Source organism: Ptychodera flava, chromosome 16 (genome assembly GCF_041260155.1).
Source record: "Ptychodera flava strain L36383 chromosome 16, AS_Pfla_20210202, whole genome shotgun sequence".
Lineage (NCBI taxonomy): Eukaryota > Metazoa > Hemichordata > Enteropneusta > Ptychoderidae > Ptychodera > Ptychodera flava.
In genome coordinates, this window is record NC_091943.1 from 32347254 (window position 1) to 32364433 (window position 17180).

The following is a 17180-nucleotide window of genomic DNA, read 5'->3' on the forward strand; positions in this document are numbered from 1 at the left end:
ATTGTGCAGGTTTGGTTGTACATGCACAAAAATGCCTTTAAAAACTGTAAAAAGTAGCGTTATGCTGTTTCACTTCAAAATGTACTTAATTTCAAAATGTTTTTTGGAACACAGTGTTAAAATTGTGGAATTTTTAGCTTACATATGTTATTGCAGAATACCTAACCTTTCTTTCACAAGTTATTTCATGTGACTATGTGCATCGGAACAGAAACTGTGGTATTTTTACCAAAACTGTAACATCGTTATGTTTTTTGTGTTTTATGACCATAAGTACATATACCTTTAGTTTATATGTTGAAAAATGGATAAAATATTGTAATATTGAATTTAATTCCAACCTCAGCATCCATGGCAAGCATTTTATACACCAAAATTTAAGTAAAATTGCATATTGTACTTTTTGTGAATAAATGAAAATGGAGATCGTTGTGGTCGGAATTTCTTGTAGCGTCCGTGACACACTCATATCTTAAGGACAACAGGAGTTATAAAAGATCTGATGTCACAGGCCTAAGTGTCAATAGGTGCCTACCTTAAATAAACAAATTATATAATTACTGTCCCTTGCATTCACTATTAATATTCCTAAAATATGGAAATGTAGCATCCGTGACGGTGTAGCGTCCGTGACGGTGTTTACTACATAGTCATAATTAATAACTATTTAAAAACATTTTAAAGCAGTTAATCCACTGAAACATATAAATACTAGTGTGTATTGTGTGTACATACATGGAGGTGGGTTACAAAATGTCTTCAAGGCATAAAATTGTAAATTTGTGCAAAATCGATTTTTTAAAAAGTAATAAAACACTCAAAAAGTTATGTTCAGCCTCAACTGTAACACTTAGATTGGTGTTTTTTAAGAATGCAGTAATTATATTGAATATGTTATTAGAATTCTAGTGAAAAGAACAATGAATTCTGTGCTGTATATGCATTTATTATTGTGTATTCCATTTCAATTCATTATGTCACGGATGCTACAATAAAATGCAAACATTGTTTTTCAGATTATAAGCCAATCTAAATGTGAAATAACCACCACATTTTATATAAAGGAAAATGAGGGCAACTCCACACATCGGCTCTACCAAGATTGTTTAGTATTACGCTATGGTGAATAAAAGGATCATTGCATTTATATTGTGTGGAATACATGGCGAGACACCGGTGAATCGATAGTGCTTTGACCCTAGTCATGTGATCTGGGTCCCCGGTAAACCAGTTTGTTGATTGAGTGATTCGTCTTAACGGTGTTTCGGAACCAAAAATGGGGTTCCTTTATAAGTCGTTCTCTTGTTTTGTATCCCCTCCGCTTGGTTGTGTGATGAAGTCATCTTCGTCCTCGAGTAGGAGAAGCCAGATTTGTTATTGAAAGAGTTAGCCACTATTGACTGACTCTATAGTGAGTGATCCGGTGTGTGGTGTCATATATTATAAATAACACGACCCAGCATCGACCGGAGTTTCTGGACGCTTATAAGGATTTTTGTTTTAGGGCATATTTTGAGCGTTGCTAGTGCTCGTTATGTTAACAGTAAATGTTGTACTAATCTGACAACGATTACTTGTTTTAGGCATTTAAACCGATAACCAAACTTTTGGTTTTGTGTCAATTTTTCATGGACTTTGTAATAGATTTTGGGTCGATATTGGTGCCTGCTTTCCGGTGTTTGAAAAGCATGTTGTGGAAGGCTGTTTCGAGAAATAAATCTTTTTCTCTGTGTTTAGCCATTCCCAGGTTTCATGGTTTCGTAACAATATTTGCTGTAAATGGCCTTTGAAATCGGTGTGGTCTGAGGAGAGTATTGGTTTATTTAATTCATGCCGCAATTTGATCACTTATATGGAAGCTCTCTCAGTTTTTGATTTTCTTTGCCAGATGATGTTTTCTGTACTGCTCAGCAATCTTTTCAGTTTGGTTGATTGTAGTACCAATTCGATTACAGATTGCATCTTGGTTTTATACGATAAGTTGTGGCATAAAATGTAGACAAATTCAAAAAAGAAATTCAGTTTCCCCGTTGTTAAAACCGCTATCATGCACCTTTTAACTGTTTGAGCGTATGGGCAAAGTGTGAATTAACTTACCGGACTTTTCGGTTGTCGTGCCGGATATCGACGGACTGCTTACTCCTTCACATGTTGTCAAAGTTACATAACAAGCTATAATTTTGTAAGAAGGATTTGTTTTAGATGCTCGTTTTATAGACCATGAGGAGTGTCGTCAGAAAACGACTCGAGGGTTGATCCCAGAAGTAAGCTCAGCTGCAGTGATTTTTACTCCAACTGATTTTGCAGTAGTTGCTATAGCTTTCTTGTTCAATTTAAAGAAATTGTCAATGTTTTGACACAATTTTCACAATTTAAACGTTTGATACAGAAAGGTTTTGGAGAAACGAGAAAGAAAAAACCAGATTGTTAATTGCTTTTTATATTCAAATTGACCTAACTTTCAAGTTTGATTTCGGTAGCGTCCGTGACAAAATTACATGTCATACTAAACAGAAATATTTTAGAAAGAAGTTCATTTTGATTACACTGAATGGTATTAATATTGTTGCTATAGCATGGTTAATTCATGACAATAAAACTTTTAAGTACAGCATACCAGCGAAAGGACATAGAGAAGTTGAAAGTCCTATTAAAAAATATGATCAATATTGTTGTATTTCTCACTAAACTTGAGGTTGTGTTTATTCATGGAAAAATTAAGTAAATCATACCAAGTATAGCTTATTTTAATGCCAATATGCATCTTTTATATTGTAATAACATAAGAAAGCATTAACAAATCATTGTTTAAAATTTTATTATGACATTTGTGTTTCATGTACAACATTTCTGTAGCGTCCGTGACACTGCGTTGACCATATAAAACAATGTGCACTGTGGTAATACTAATGACGTTTGCTTCACCAAATTTTAGGAAGATATGCCCCATACCATAACCTTTCAACATATTATTTAACTGGACAGTTATCATGAACTTGAAATTTTGACCTAAGTGACACACTCTAGCGCACCCTGATTGTGACTGACCCGATAGAATATCAAAAGTATCAAAGGCAGGGGTCAGGCATTGGATTGTCTTGCCAGGAAATTTACTTACTAGATTACAATTTCAATGGAAAACAAAAGGCTGTGACACCTTCGTAATCCTCTTACAGACTAGGACAAACTTGATCCCTAGGATCAAGTTCCCTACCTCTAAACAATACATAGTTACATTGATTTTTGAAAATTGATATTTACAGCCATGTAAAGTTGCACTGAATAGCACTGAATAACATTATGGATGAATGCTCAAGTAGCTTACCATGAGAAATTTCAATAAATTTCATATACTTTTTAAGCACCAAGCCACATACACGCAAAGCAGTTTAATCTGTTCAGCCAATTTCCTTTAAGCAGGTCCACAATCACCATTGATAACCCAAGTTTTGGTCAAACAATTGTAAAGAAACGGTTTATGCAAAGGTGTACAAAGCATTGTGAAATTATGTGTTAGTGTTGGAAGTAGCTATCTTGATACTTTTTGCAAAAGAGTCAAAATCAATGCTTAGCACTTTGAATATTAGTGCTTTGTAATTTCTGAATATTCTCCATTGATAATGAGATTTCATCATTTGCTTTGCATACTACCGCACTGTCAATTGATACAAATTTGCATAAATATGTACATTTACACATATATTTATGGGAAATTAAGTATCATAGAGTTTTCTTAAAGCTCTATAAGCTGTATCTTTTCGCTATTTTTTCAGAATTTTTGTTTTGTGGTTTCCCTACACTTTCTGCATTGAATCCCTAAACTGTAATTTAGAATACTCAAAATTTCAGCATGACAGATGGATTAGGGTCAGACACGGTAGTTGATATACAGAGGCAGAATACTGAAAAACTTGCCACAAGTTACAGCTTATGTCCCTTTAAATTGCAATTAAATGAGATTAATCCTGAACAAGTCATTGCCAATGACATAGTCCCAACAAAATTTAAATTTGTCAATATGTAACAGTTAAAGTGTACAAATGTGAGTGTAACTGCAGTTTCCTAATCATGTCTTAGTATTAGGCTCTGGATATTAAAAAATCAAAAGAAAATGGGCGCCTGGCGGCCATATTGGATCTTGTTACAAAACGAATTGACATGCATATATACATGTATGGTATAGTGTATTATCCTTGTACCAAGTTTGAAAGAAGTCACCCAATGCATCTCTGACACATTTGCATGAATGGACACATAGGCGCACTCAGACCATGCACGGCACAATGAACACAAACAAATCTATAAGTTCCCCTGGGCACTAGAAATGTAAAACTCAGTTTACAGAGGATGTTACTTACCACCTCGGTTCTTTGTGAAGTTTCGGATCATGATAACAAGCCCTGGACCCCGTGAATACATGTTTTCAGTCCTCCAATCAAGCATTCCTTCTGACATATCTGCATCATCTTTGAGAAGGCAAGAGGTAAAAATTAAAATATTGACAATTTCAAAAGTAATTATTCCATTTTGAATCACTATACACCATTTTCTGTTTACACATCAGATTACTGCATTGTTAATGATGTTGGCTGTACCAAATTTTTTTTCACAGAGGGGATGGGCACGTGACTAGACCTAAATTAGGCCATAGTAAGTAAATGCACTGTTTTGAATCTGTGCACGTACAGCTTTTTTGAGTTCTTTGGGAAAAACACAAACTTTCCATAGGGGCTGTCGATAATTAAAACACACGCACGGTAAATATAACTTCTGTGTTTAGGGGGGGGGGGTTTGGCTGTATAGCGATTACCGTGGGCAAAAGACGCAATACAACATCTCTCCACACATTTTTATGTATCGCAAAATATTGCTATATTGTTTGGCGTGTACCAGGCCAGTTACGGCACCAGTGCTACACCAGCATTCTTTTGATATACATATGAATCAGTGCACGAGTAAAATAACGTAATAATCTGTTTGGATACACAGTTTTATTTAATTCTGTTGGTTGCGTCATTGTTGAGTTGGTGATGAACAGAGATTGATTTTAGAGGAAGTATGGGGGGGAGGGTTGGTAGCGTATCCGTGATTTCATAGCAACGTAATTGTTGGTATGCAGATACAGAATGAGGCTTTATTGGATTTTCGCACTTCCAAGCTTTCGTTTAGGGGAGGGGGGAGGGGGTTGGGGCCAAACGTAATTAGTTTTGTTAACCATGCGCATGTTTTAATTATCACAGCCCCTTACTTGAAAAAATTCTCCATTGGTGATGTCCCATCAAAAACCACACCATGACTCCTACTTATTTATAGCAGTTATATTCCAACCATCACACAGTATCAAACCATGTGGTGATTTAAAATAGAACTATCTACAAACTTGTGCAAGTTTACCTTTATTGGTAGCTGTTTTCTTATTTCTCAAATCAAGAAAGCAATTTCAGTCACCAACAAATTTTCAGAGTGTGTTTTTCAACCAATTTAACACCCACCTTATAGACATCTTTCAAACTTTTGAGTCATTGTAAGGCCTGGAAGAATAAATAATTGTTCCTCTGAATCGCTGCTTATACTTCAGCCAATTTAGAAATTTTTTGAAATTGCAGCAAATCTATACATCCACAATGCTATAATTTGAGTGCTGCCGGTGATGGTGCCATTTAGTCTCTTGAGGGCATGAGACTTGTATTAAGTGTGGGCAGGGCAACTATCAACACGTTGATTAGTGTCAATGTTTTTACATGGTAGGATGCAATGAGTGTCAACTTTCACATGTAAATATCCCTGTTTTGTAAAGGTCAGAGCGTCATAAGTCAAATCTATGCCTTAAAACAGGTACAAGCAAAAATCTAGACTTCAAGTCATCATTGACCATGTGACTATAGTACTAGATTTTGCTGGTTTGTAAAAGAGTTCCACCTCCTTTGTACCTTTGCCAAACAATCAAAGAAACAATTTTCGCCTAGGACAATACAGTACACTTATTGCAATAAAATTAGGATAAATTATACCCTTTTTTGTTTCAGATGGTAAAGTTGGACATTCATCAAGTCAAATGAAATTTAAAATGTTAAAAGCTATGTAGCTGTGGCTCATGATCAACCCTCTCCAATTGGAAGGAAGGGGTGAATCCAATAATGAACATAAGTTACAGTGATATAGTGATCGCCATGATAGTACGTTATACATGCTACAATCTTCTTATTTTTGTTGAATGAAATAAAAAGAAGACTTTTGGATGAAGAGTTAGCTCATTTGAAACACCGTATGCATCCTACTCATGAAATAATGAGACCAGACAGCAAAGATGTTATGGACAAATTTACTTTGCCACATCCATGTTAAACTCTCAAAATAGAACACGGTACTGAACTCTACTGAAAACAATGATCCTTACCTTTGTCCACTACATGTTTCTTGACAGGTGGTAGCTCTGGTGTTGCTGCGGCAGCTGCAGCTACATCTGCTTGCCCAGTTGAAGCAGTAACTGTGGCAACTGGCCGTGGTTGCCTCCGCACTGGTGCAGCTGCAGCAACTGACTGTGGTTGTGCTGCAGCAGGCATAGCAGCAGCATGGGATGCTGCAATACCACTATCCAACGTTGCTGTGTGAACAGATACATCACTTTCTTCCACTAATACACCTGTAGAGAAACAACATCTACTTATAATGATAGTGCCACAATAGGTTAGAGGCACATAATTTTTGTTTGCATATTATAGTGCTATTCAAAAAATTACAGCCATGTTTGGAACAAGGTCAATATGTTGGCTGACTATAAGAAATAAATTTGTAGTGGGAATGTAAACTGGTTAATGCTGGTAAAAAATATATATTTATTCTCTCTTTCCCTTCTTGACTTTATCCCAGACATGTAAGTCCACACTGCTATAACTATTTAGGTATTGATTCAGTTTGTTTATTGCATTTCAAGGCCTCCGGCCCATCTGCAGAGGAGTAACACGTCAAAAAATGCAAATAAATTAAACTTAAAAATTTACAATACAAAAATAAACCAATCCGTAATTAACAATTTCTACATTAAGGATTGTCTACATTTAACTTACAAAGTATTTCTTTTCGCAACTGAAAAGCTTTAAATAGAAAAATACCAAGCTTACGTAATACACATTCATCGGTAGAATGTAATAAACGCTGAAACTTACATGTGTTTGGATGAATACAGATATCTTCAGGTAGGTACAATGATCTGATATTATGATAATTGGGACATTCCAACAAAAAATGACTCATCTTCAACTTTGTTAAAATAACATATTTCACAAAATCTTTCAGTTGAAGCTAAACCCACATGTCTACCCTTTTCTATATTTAAAGGAAGGCATGAACAACGGAAGCATGCTATTGTTTGGCGGATTTTAACATTAATATTTAAAGAAATGTATTTCTCTGGTTCAAGGGCGCTCTTAAACTCAATGTATGTACGCATTTTATGTCTTTTCATAGTGTTTCCCACCATCGTTGCTTGCAAATATCTATTACCCTTTTCTCCAAATTGCTTACAGCGAACGTCCAAATGAACCGCAGACCGACTTTGATAAACCCCTATCTATTTCCCTCGCAATCTTTCAATATCCCTTGGAAAACACCGAGGTACTTTGGTTAGTGTTGCCGGTAAACAGGCCAATAAACATACAAGGCGCCTGCTGTGTTACCGCCATTCGATCTCCCTTCTATTTCTGGCTCCCTTTCCGGAAGAAACCATTTTGAAGCCCAAAGTGGTTGACAAGAAATGAAATAAAGCATGCGATTTTAATACCTGTAATTGTAATGTTAATTTGTTCAAACTTGATTTTACAGCACTGGCTTTATACTGTTTCGTTCATCTATAGTAACTGCAAAGTATTTCCCGTGTGCAGTCATATCACATGACCTACTTTAGGCTTACCCAAACTTGAATGGTAATTCCGTGAGCTTGCAAAGAAAACACTCAAATGTCAGTGTGAGAGCACATGGCAATGTCATGGCTTTGTTTCAAGTTCAAGTCAAGTTCCATGGCAAAATCCGAAACATTTACACGGAACGACTAGTCTAGCTAGTTAAAGAAAATGTCGTTGTTCTACGCGACGCCGATTTTCAGATGCAGTATACAAATGAAGCTAATGAAAAAATTACTCTGGGTAACAGCGACATGGACATGCAGGATTTGTTTCGCTGTTCTGATCCTGTTCCTCACGCAGAGTATCGTCGTGTGCGATTAGAAATTATGGAAAATTCACCTGCTTGTATCAAGCAAAGAAGACCACGTGGGAATGACACTGATAGTCCATGTTTGATCACACCCAGAAAAAGTCATCGTTCTAGTACCGAAGGCGATCGGACATTCAACGACGATAATCAAAACTACGCGCCCTTGCCCGAATCGCGACGACAACTATCGTATGAGTCTGGGTTCGAAAGGCAGGGCCGCACGGACTGGAAAACTGCGAAAGTGAGTGATCTTACCAAAGAAATAGCGTTGTTGAAAGATGAGAAAATGGCCAACAACAACGCAAAGAAATGGAATGGCCGGTAGCTCTTGCCTCACCAATCGGCACGAACAGGCAAAGCATATGCGCTGTCTGCCACAGAGCTGGTAACAGGTAATAAAAACAACGAAAGTTGCCTCGTCGGAACGCCTTGCAAAGGCTACCTTTACTGCGGCAGGAAAGACAGACACAAACAGGACCACTTTGCTAAAGTGGCACGATTGAAAGAAGAGGAGTCAAAGAAAACGAGAGAGATACGAGAGAAAGAGTCACAATTAAAACAACTCGAAGACTTTCAGAGTAAAACTATCTCTGCCTTCTCAATTGCTATCGGGTCTCGGTTAACCCGTGCGTTTCCGGACGTTTACAATCCAAAGACTCAAAGTGGAAAAGTCGAATTACAACGGGACCTAACTATATTGAGAGAAGCTTACGGTAACAACGTGAACCAATATACCAGTACATGTAGATGTGGTGTCAAATCGTGTGGAATTCTCCAAAATACTAAATGAGAAGAAAAAGAAAGTGTATGGTTTGGGAAACACTTCTCAACAAGATAAATGCTCAGCGGCTTCTGCAGAATATATCCGATCGCTGATGTCAGGTAAGCAGTTGCCAAATACCTAAATCAAGACTGGTATATTTTTTCAAGTGCGTATTTCACGTTTTGTAGATTACAAAGGAGCGGGGTCTTGGGTTTCACTACTCATTCGAGTTTGTTTGGTTTCTTTTAATTTCCAGTTTCGCCAATTAAAGTTGAACGCAAGCCAAGGGTTAGGAGTGGTCGTTGGGTCCACACATTTGACGAGACTAGTACCTCGACCGAGACTGAATCTGAGTACGAATCACATTATAGATCGAGGAAAAAAATGAAATATAAAAAGAAGCCTCGGAAACAGCTGTATCATTCAGATGAAAATTCCAGTCCCGAGAGGAGAAAAGGCGATGCGCGAGGCCAACACCATCGACAGCACTGGGAGCTAGATGGACGCTTTAAATTGCCGACTGTGCCACAACCATGGATACCCTTCAATCCAATGCGTGACCTTTACGGTAATTTTACATTCCCAGATCGACATGAAGTACCGTATGGACTGCCCAGATCCTTTCCTACCCCGCAATATCCTATGACACAGACGGGACCCATGCTCCAAAATGCAGCGGTCGTGGGCAAGTCTTTGAATTACGGTGTGTACGATGTAAACGCGGGACTTGGGTATTCCCCGAACTTGACTACAATCCCACAGGGTCGTTTGCCAACAGTAACAGCGTCTGTACCCGTTCAGAACTCGGGTGAAGTGTATACCAGTAACAGTAACCCTCAAAACGTCCAAATGTCTACCAGTACAGATACAAATATAAACGTCGTGTCTGAACTACACCAGCGTGAAAAGAATGAAGATTAGCCCGTAACAACCTCAGCAAACTTCTAGAAGCGGCTAACAAACTTGCGTCGTAATTTTTGAAATTGCCCTCTATATTTGCTGTTTTTCACGTTTGTTGTTATTTATCTCAATTATGTAATTGGCGTCAATTTTGTGCATTGGGTTGCCTAATTCATGCGGTCTGTCCATTTTTATATTCTGTTACGTCCGTTGGTTGTTTCGCCTTTCTAGTTTTTGCACCGTCGCATTTATTTGATTATTGAATTACCATAGTTTGTTTGACCTTGGTCAGTAGCTCATGTTTGGATGTCTTTTACAGATTGAGTAAGCTTTACTGGCTTTACCACATATTTACTTGCTCCTCACACGATGTCTATGCTTTGGCGACAGTAACTTAATTTTCATATTGTATATTTCAAAATGTACTTTTAACGTTGTGTTAACGTTGCGTTGTTGTTTTTCATGGTTATCTTACTTACCATTTCACACCCGAGTAAGTTAGCATTAAAATAAAACATTAGGTCAAGTTTTCAACTCGTCACTCATTCTGAAGTGTAGATTGTTTATGCGTGCGTTGTGTGTTTTATTTCTGTAACGGTAGTTCTCTTTCGGAAAATTGGTGGCCCTTAAAAGGGCCGTTTGTTTTTGAGCATAAGCTCCTAGTTAACATGGAAATCCACAATGCTTAAAAAATGCACGGGACATTTCTGATGTGATGGTACTGATTGCATCAAGCTGTGCCAATTCGGTGTGATTCCAGGAAAATTCGTCGTTTTTCTGGAGATTGAATTTGATATAATGAAAACACAGTTCACAGGTATTGAATTCTGGACTGTAGGGTGGTTGCAAATTTGACTGATGTTTCTCGCTTGCAACAGTCCCGCAGTCACCTTCAGCTAAACGTCCATGGTGAAACCCATAATTGTCCATTACAACAACGTCACCAGGATAAAGCACTGGTCGTCCATTTTCATATTCCAAATTCAACGCATCTTGAAAAAATACCGCAATTATGCGGTGTCACTCACATTTTATCAGAATTGGTACATACCAGTATGGGTATCAAAGATCAACCAGAAAACAAGAATGACAAAAGCAAGTAAGGTCTGCAACTTCGGTACTGGAGGTAAACTTTAGAAACATGCATACCAACTTCTATAGCAATGGGACAAGCAGATCCTACATACACAAGCAAATGTCAACAAAAAATTAGCTAGAGAAGCTTGACAAAAAGAAAGGTTGGAGAGGGGGGGGGGTGGAAAAGAGTGGGAAAAAATATAAAGAGATCTTTTAAGAAGGAATGCTACCTCATCAGTCTTCTATCCCCTACCCCCTCTGAATATCAATGTTCCACCCCTTGGTTGACCATGTTTACATAAGACCAGCTGGCAGTATATTTACAACTTTGGGGATGTTTTAATTAATGCTATGAGTGCTATCATTCAAATGTAAACAGCACTTAAATCAGTTACAGATAGTGAAATTCCTTCCACTGTAAAAGGGGGGGGGGGGGGCAGGGCTCCCCCTAAGTCACCAAAATGATTAGCCAACTGATTAGCCAAATCAAAAATCTTGTAGCCACTTTGAGCAACTTTTAGCCACTTTATGATCTCAATTAAGCTTGGCAATTACAGCTTTCTTCGCATTCAGGAGTTCCTAATTTTACAAATCGAGATGTTTTGTATGATGTTCCTGATAGTTTTTTCATTAAAGACATATTTATTCAGTTTATATTGAATAATCTGTGTTTTTATGACATTTCCAGGATAGAAATACTTTTTCATTTCAGATGGTAAACTTTTACCACCAGAAATAAAATAAGGTATCAATTGAATTCTAAAAATCTGGTGCTGTAGCAAAGTGAAGCGTATATTACCACAGGTACAGAACATTTCTGCTGCATTCATTTAGTGTTCACAGTATGATAGCTTGTCATAAGCTACAAGCTTCTCATGTGGCAAATTTATGCAGTCTTCCATAACCAAAATGTTTTAGCCACAAGAATAAAAACAATGGTGCAGGAGAAAGCATTTAGTAGCACACTGGTAGTGCAGATACAATTTTGCCCCGTTGTTACTTGTATGTCATAGTTGTGATCAAGCAGGCTGAATAGCATTTTGAGTATGAGTATTTTTCTTGAGACCAAAGGGTTTGGCAAAACATTACTCGTGTAAAACAAAACACAATGATATATGTTCATTTAAATTACTCACTGTTTGAGAGTATACATTGTTTTAATGATTATGATAACATTTTAACACAGATATATTTTCATGTGATATTTTGATATGATAAAGAAATGTCTGGTGATGTTGACTTCTACATCATTAAACTGGTGGTATCTACAAAAATATTAAAATAATTCAGAATCACATAATTTCTTGTATAAGTTATAGCAGTTTGAAATAGACCGAATTAACAATTTTAATGAATTGTTGCTTTAATGTTTACATGCAAAATTGCAATTCACAAATGTGATGATTTGACAATGGATATGCTTACTGCAATTACTGTCGACAATATCCCTTTGCAATGACTCTTAATAAATTTAATTTAAAAATGACAGTCAAGCTGAATGCCATTTAAATTGGAAGACACCAAAATTACCTTTACCTATTGGACCACCCTAGGTGGCTCTTTTGAACCATAATTGTGCACTTAAAGGGTCTTCATGCGTGACATCACATGATGAGATGACCTAGACTTGACCTTTCAGAAAACCTCAGTTTTTCTCCTCTTCCTTCGTATTATTGCTCCGTTTGTGAAATTTCCCTTTTAAATTACGGTTTTTACTATCAAACTGAGTAGTTGCAGGCCAAATTTTGATTCTAGCAAAGTAGGTAAAACTTCTAGATAGACTAGGACGAACGGGACTCAAGGAGGCAAAACAAAGCCTCTATGTACCGCAGACGGAACAGCAACAATGTCTGCTCCACGTACCAGGGAATTTGTAACTTTGTAGAAAGGAGAGTAAACTGTTTCAATACATTGCAACTTTGTAGGAAGGAGGGTAAACTGTTTCAACATCTTACGACTTTTTTATTGTTAGCTGTAGTTTTTTGTTGAGGTGGCACCTGGGCAGGAAAAATTCATTAGCCACTATGTTCGCCAAACTGGAATTTTTGTAGCCATTTTAAACTTTCTTTCGCATTTGGCTAATTGGCGATCGGGTAGCGGGAGCCCTGTTACAGATGGTGAAATGTCTTCCACTGTGGGTGGTGATTACAACTCTGGAATTATCCTGGATCCAAATTTCTCATCAGTTTTTGTATGTCTTACATGCGAAAGTTGCAAATAAAATGAAAAAAAATACCTCAGCTTTGTTTTCTGATCAAATTTTACAACAAATTGATATTTAACATGACAAAATTATGTTCACAGCCTTCGAAACTGTCTCACAACAAATCCTTGGTTGGTGTAGATCATTTAAGGTCACAAAAGAAAATTACCTAAAATATAACTATTTGGGGGTTTCCCAACACTTTGAGCAGAAAATATTATCTAATAACATCCCTCAGGACTTTTGTACCAAATTACAAAGCTTATCAGACAAGTAATTTTGAGAACAAGTTTTCTTGACCAAATATGACAAAATTGTCTTAAAAATACAAATTTGTATATTTCAGGACAATTTCCACATATCTAACTATTGTCATCCCTGGACATCTGTACACCAAATATAAAAGCCGTCTGTCCAGGGGCTTTAAAATGAAAATATATTTTATGATTTTTTGACCAAAAATGACAAAAATTGTCCCAAAACAGTAATATTTCCAATTTTGTCATAATTTCAACAATTAGAAGGGTAATACCCTTGCAAACGTCCAATCCAAATTTGAGAGCAATTGGGCTAGCGGTTTCAGAGAAGAAGAAATTTTACTTAAAATGAGAAAAATAACCAAAAAATTCAGCAAAAATATAAAATTCAAGATATCTTCACGATATTCATCAAACTGATTTGGATCAACCTTAGTAACCTGTATATCAAATATCAAAGCTATCAGATAAGTTATTCTTGAATAAAAAAAATTTTGACCAAAAATTCAGAAAATTGCCCCAAAATTACAAATATGAAAATTTCAATTCAATTTGTATACACTTGACTGAGATCATCCTGAGGAACATGTATACCAACTTTCAAAGCAATCAGATGAGTGGTTTCAGAGTTAAACAGTTTTTGACTAAAAACTGAAAAAATTACCTGAAAAATAGAAACATGCAAATTTCATCCCAAATTTTAAACACCTACTTTAGAATACCTAAAGGAACCTGCACACCAAGTTTCAACCCTATCTAACCAACGGTTACAGAGTTTTAGCAATTTGCAGGGTTTTTCCTTTTTTCCCCCTCATTTGCATATTTTTGACACTGACAAGTTCATTTGAACAAATTCACATCTCCACCCCTAGGTGAACCTGTACACCAAATACTAAGACAGTAGGTTCTGCCGTTTAGCTGTTTTTGACGTGGACGGACATACATACATACGTACATACATACAGACATGCAAATGGGATGCAAATGAACTGATTCAGCTTATACGATTACCTCACATTGGTATACCAAATGTGAGCTAAAAATAGTACCATTTCCATCCCTTTGAACGGTCCTTGTATATATTAAAATGTGACACGCCGAATACTCCGTGCAACAAATTCAGAGTCAAGCCCGGTTCTCCGGTATTTGATTACGACATCGTGCACAGGTGCTGAGGGGCGATGCATTTCTGTGGCGATGCTGGTTTGGGAAACACCTGATAGCCATTTTTCTATAATTCTCTTTCTCTGCTGTAGATCCATTGCAAGGCAAATCGAGGGACTTTTTCACTTTTGAAATGTCCAACGGTCTATCACTCTCTGAACTTTCAAAAGGGCCGTTTATAAGTAATTAATACTTTGATGGGACTCTTGGAATAAACCACTTCCGAAGGGGTAGTACGAATTGCTCTACATGCAAGTACGATGCCTACCGTGATATGATGGATGTGCCGCAGAAGACGTTGCGAAATCGCTGATCAAATTTCATTAGAAGTCGTTTGTCGCAGTCTCGGTACTGAAATTCCCACAGTAAGTTGTATAGAAATACAGTAAATTGTAGCAAACTTACATGGCGAACATGTCAATCAATCTCGCTGTAAAGGTCTGTCGTATCAGATGCTGAAGTGTATCAGACCATTTTATATAGCGGTGAGGTGAGAGTATTCGCATTGAGAAATGTATGACTACGTTGCTGTCAGTCTGTAAATTTATATGCGATGTGATATGTGATGCCATATGAAGATGAACGAGTTTCCGCTGAAGATCCTTTCTCTTTAATCAGCGTGCCGTGAGCCTCGTTGAATGTACGCTGATATCAAACAGCCATTATAGCTGTATGTTTGATCCATGCAGAAGCTTGCATAGGGAGATCGAATGGCAATAAACAGCACACGCCTTGTATGTTTATTGACCTGTTTATTGGCAACACTGATCAAAGTACCTCGGTGTTTTCCAAGGGATATTGAAAGATTGCAAGGGAAATTGATAGGGGCTTATCAAAGTCAGTCTGCGGTTCATTTTGAAAGATTGCAAGGGAAATTGATAGGGGCTTATCAAAGTCAGTCTGCGGTTCATTTTGACGTTCGCTATAAGAACACTTCTTTGTTACCAACCTCCTGTGCCAGCCATACAAAGCCAAACCATAAGAATATAAAATATTCTTAATTGATGTAACCAGTTATGCCTCCCTAATTCATCAAGTTGGAAAAGCATGACATATGCTTGGCGTGGCAATTATCTTGAGGACGGTAGTTTTAACAACCTTAACCTAAACTTAATACAACGTTTCAGAGAGTACACAAAAATAGGAAATCTATGCCACATTCTCCTACAACAGCTTCATTTGTTGCACTTGGTGGCAAACCTAAAAAAGCCCTACACCACTTTCTCTGTATTTGTTCAAGTTTTTCATAACGTTGGAAACCCCAAATTTCAGAAGCGTAAATCATAATTGGTAAAATAGTTGTGTCAAAAAGCATAAAATGTATATTACATGGAAATCGTCCAATTTTTTTGTTGCGACAGATAACATGGCTAGTGCTTTATTGGCTTGCTCCGCTAATGTCGCAACCGCTTTAACCCATCTATTTCTAGAAGATAAAACAAGACCAATTTTATTTATAATAAGAAACAACTTCAATATTTTGACCATTCAAAATCCATTTTTCTTTACGAGCTCTGTGAACTCCATTACGAAAAACCGTTATTTTTGTCTTATTAATATTTACAGCCATCGCCCATTTAGTGCAAAATTCCCCAAAATATTAATCAACTTCTGTAGCTAGTTTACAACAGAGTCAGAACATATTACAACATCATCAGCGTACAGCAGTGAAAATGAATTGTACATATCTTGTGTTAATTGAATTCCAATGCTACCAGAGTTTTTTAACATGTCGTTCAATTCTTCAATAAAGAAAGTAAATAGTACAGGGCTAAGCATACATCCTGCCTAACACCAGATGAACAATCAAAATAATTTGAAAGCTTAGACCAAGACTTTACATATGATTTTACATTTGAATACATGGAACGAAGAATAGAAAACATTTTACCTGAGACACCAAGAAGAAAGGCTTATAAAGAAGTAAAGAATGATTCACACTGTCAAATGCCTTTGACAAAATCAACGAAAAGACAATAAATTTCCCACCCCTTACACTCAAATATTTTTGTATCATTGCGTGCAAAACAAAGATATTATCAACTGTGCTGTGATCTCTTCGAAAACCCGCTGACAGTCAGATCTTAATTATTGAGATCCGCCCATGATGTCAAACGCTCATTGAGAATTGAGGTAAACACTTTACCAAAAACATTTAAAAGAGAAATACCCCGATAATTACCAGTGTCATTTCTATTTCCCTTTTTAAACAGAGGAATACACCTATAGCCTCGGTGTTTTCCAAGGGATATTGAAAGATTGCGAGGGAAATTGATAGGGGCTTATCAAAGTCAGTCTGCGGTTTATTTTGGACTCTCGCTATAAGAACATTTCTTTGTTACGCAACCTCCTGTGTCCAGCCATAAAAAGCCAAACCATAAGAATACAAACATTCTTCATCAATGTAACCCCTAATTCATCAAGTTGGAAAAGCATTATATATGCTTGGCATGGCAATCTTGAGGAGGGTAGTTTTAACAACCTTAACCAAAACTTAATACAGCGTTTCAGAGAGTACACAAAAATAGGAAATCTGCCACATTCTCCTACTACAGCTTCATTTGCCCATGATATCAATCACTCATTGAGAATTGAGGGTAAACAC

General features: G+C 36.9%; 1 protein-coding gene across 1 annotated transcript in view; it reads right to left on the bottom strand.

Annotated features, from left to right (window-relative positions):
- Nucleotides 1-17180, bottom strand: part of LOC139114618 (caspase-3-like) — a 35348-nt gene that overhangs the window by 8014 nt on the left and 10154 nt on the right. The window contains exons 2-3 of the mRNA XM_070676436.1: nt 6398-6643; nt 4359-4466 (exon numbers count right to left, since the gene is read on the bottom strand). Coding sequence (XP_070532537.1) covers nt 4359-4466; nt 6398-6643 — 354 coding nt within the window. The remainder of the gene's footprint in view (nt 1-4358; nt 4467-6397; nt 6644-17180) is intronic.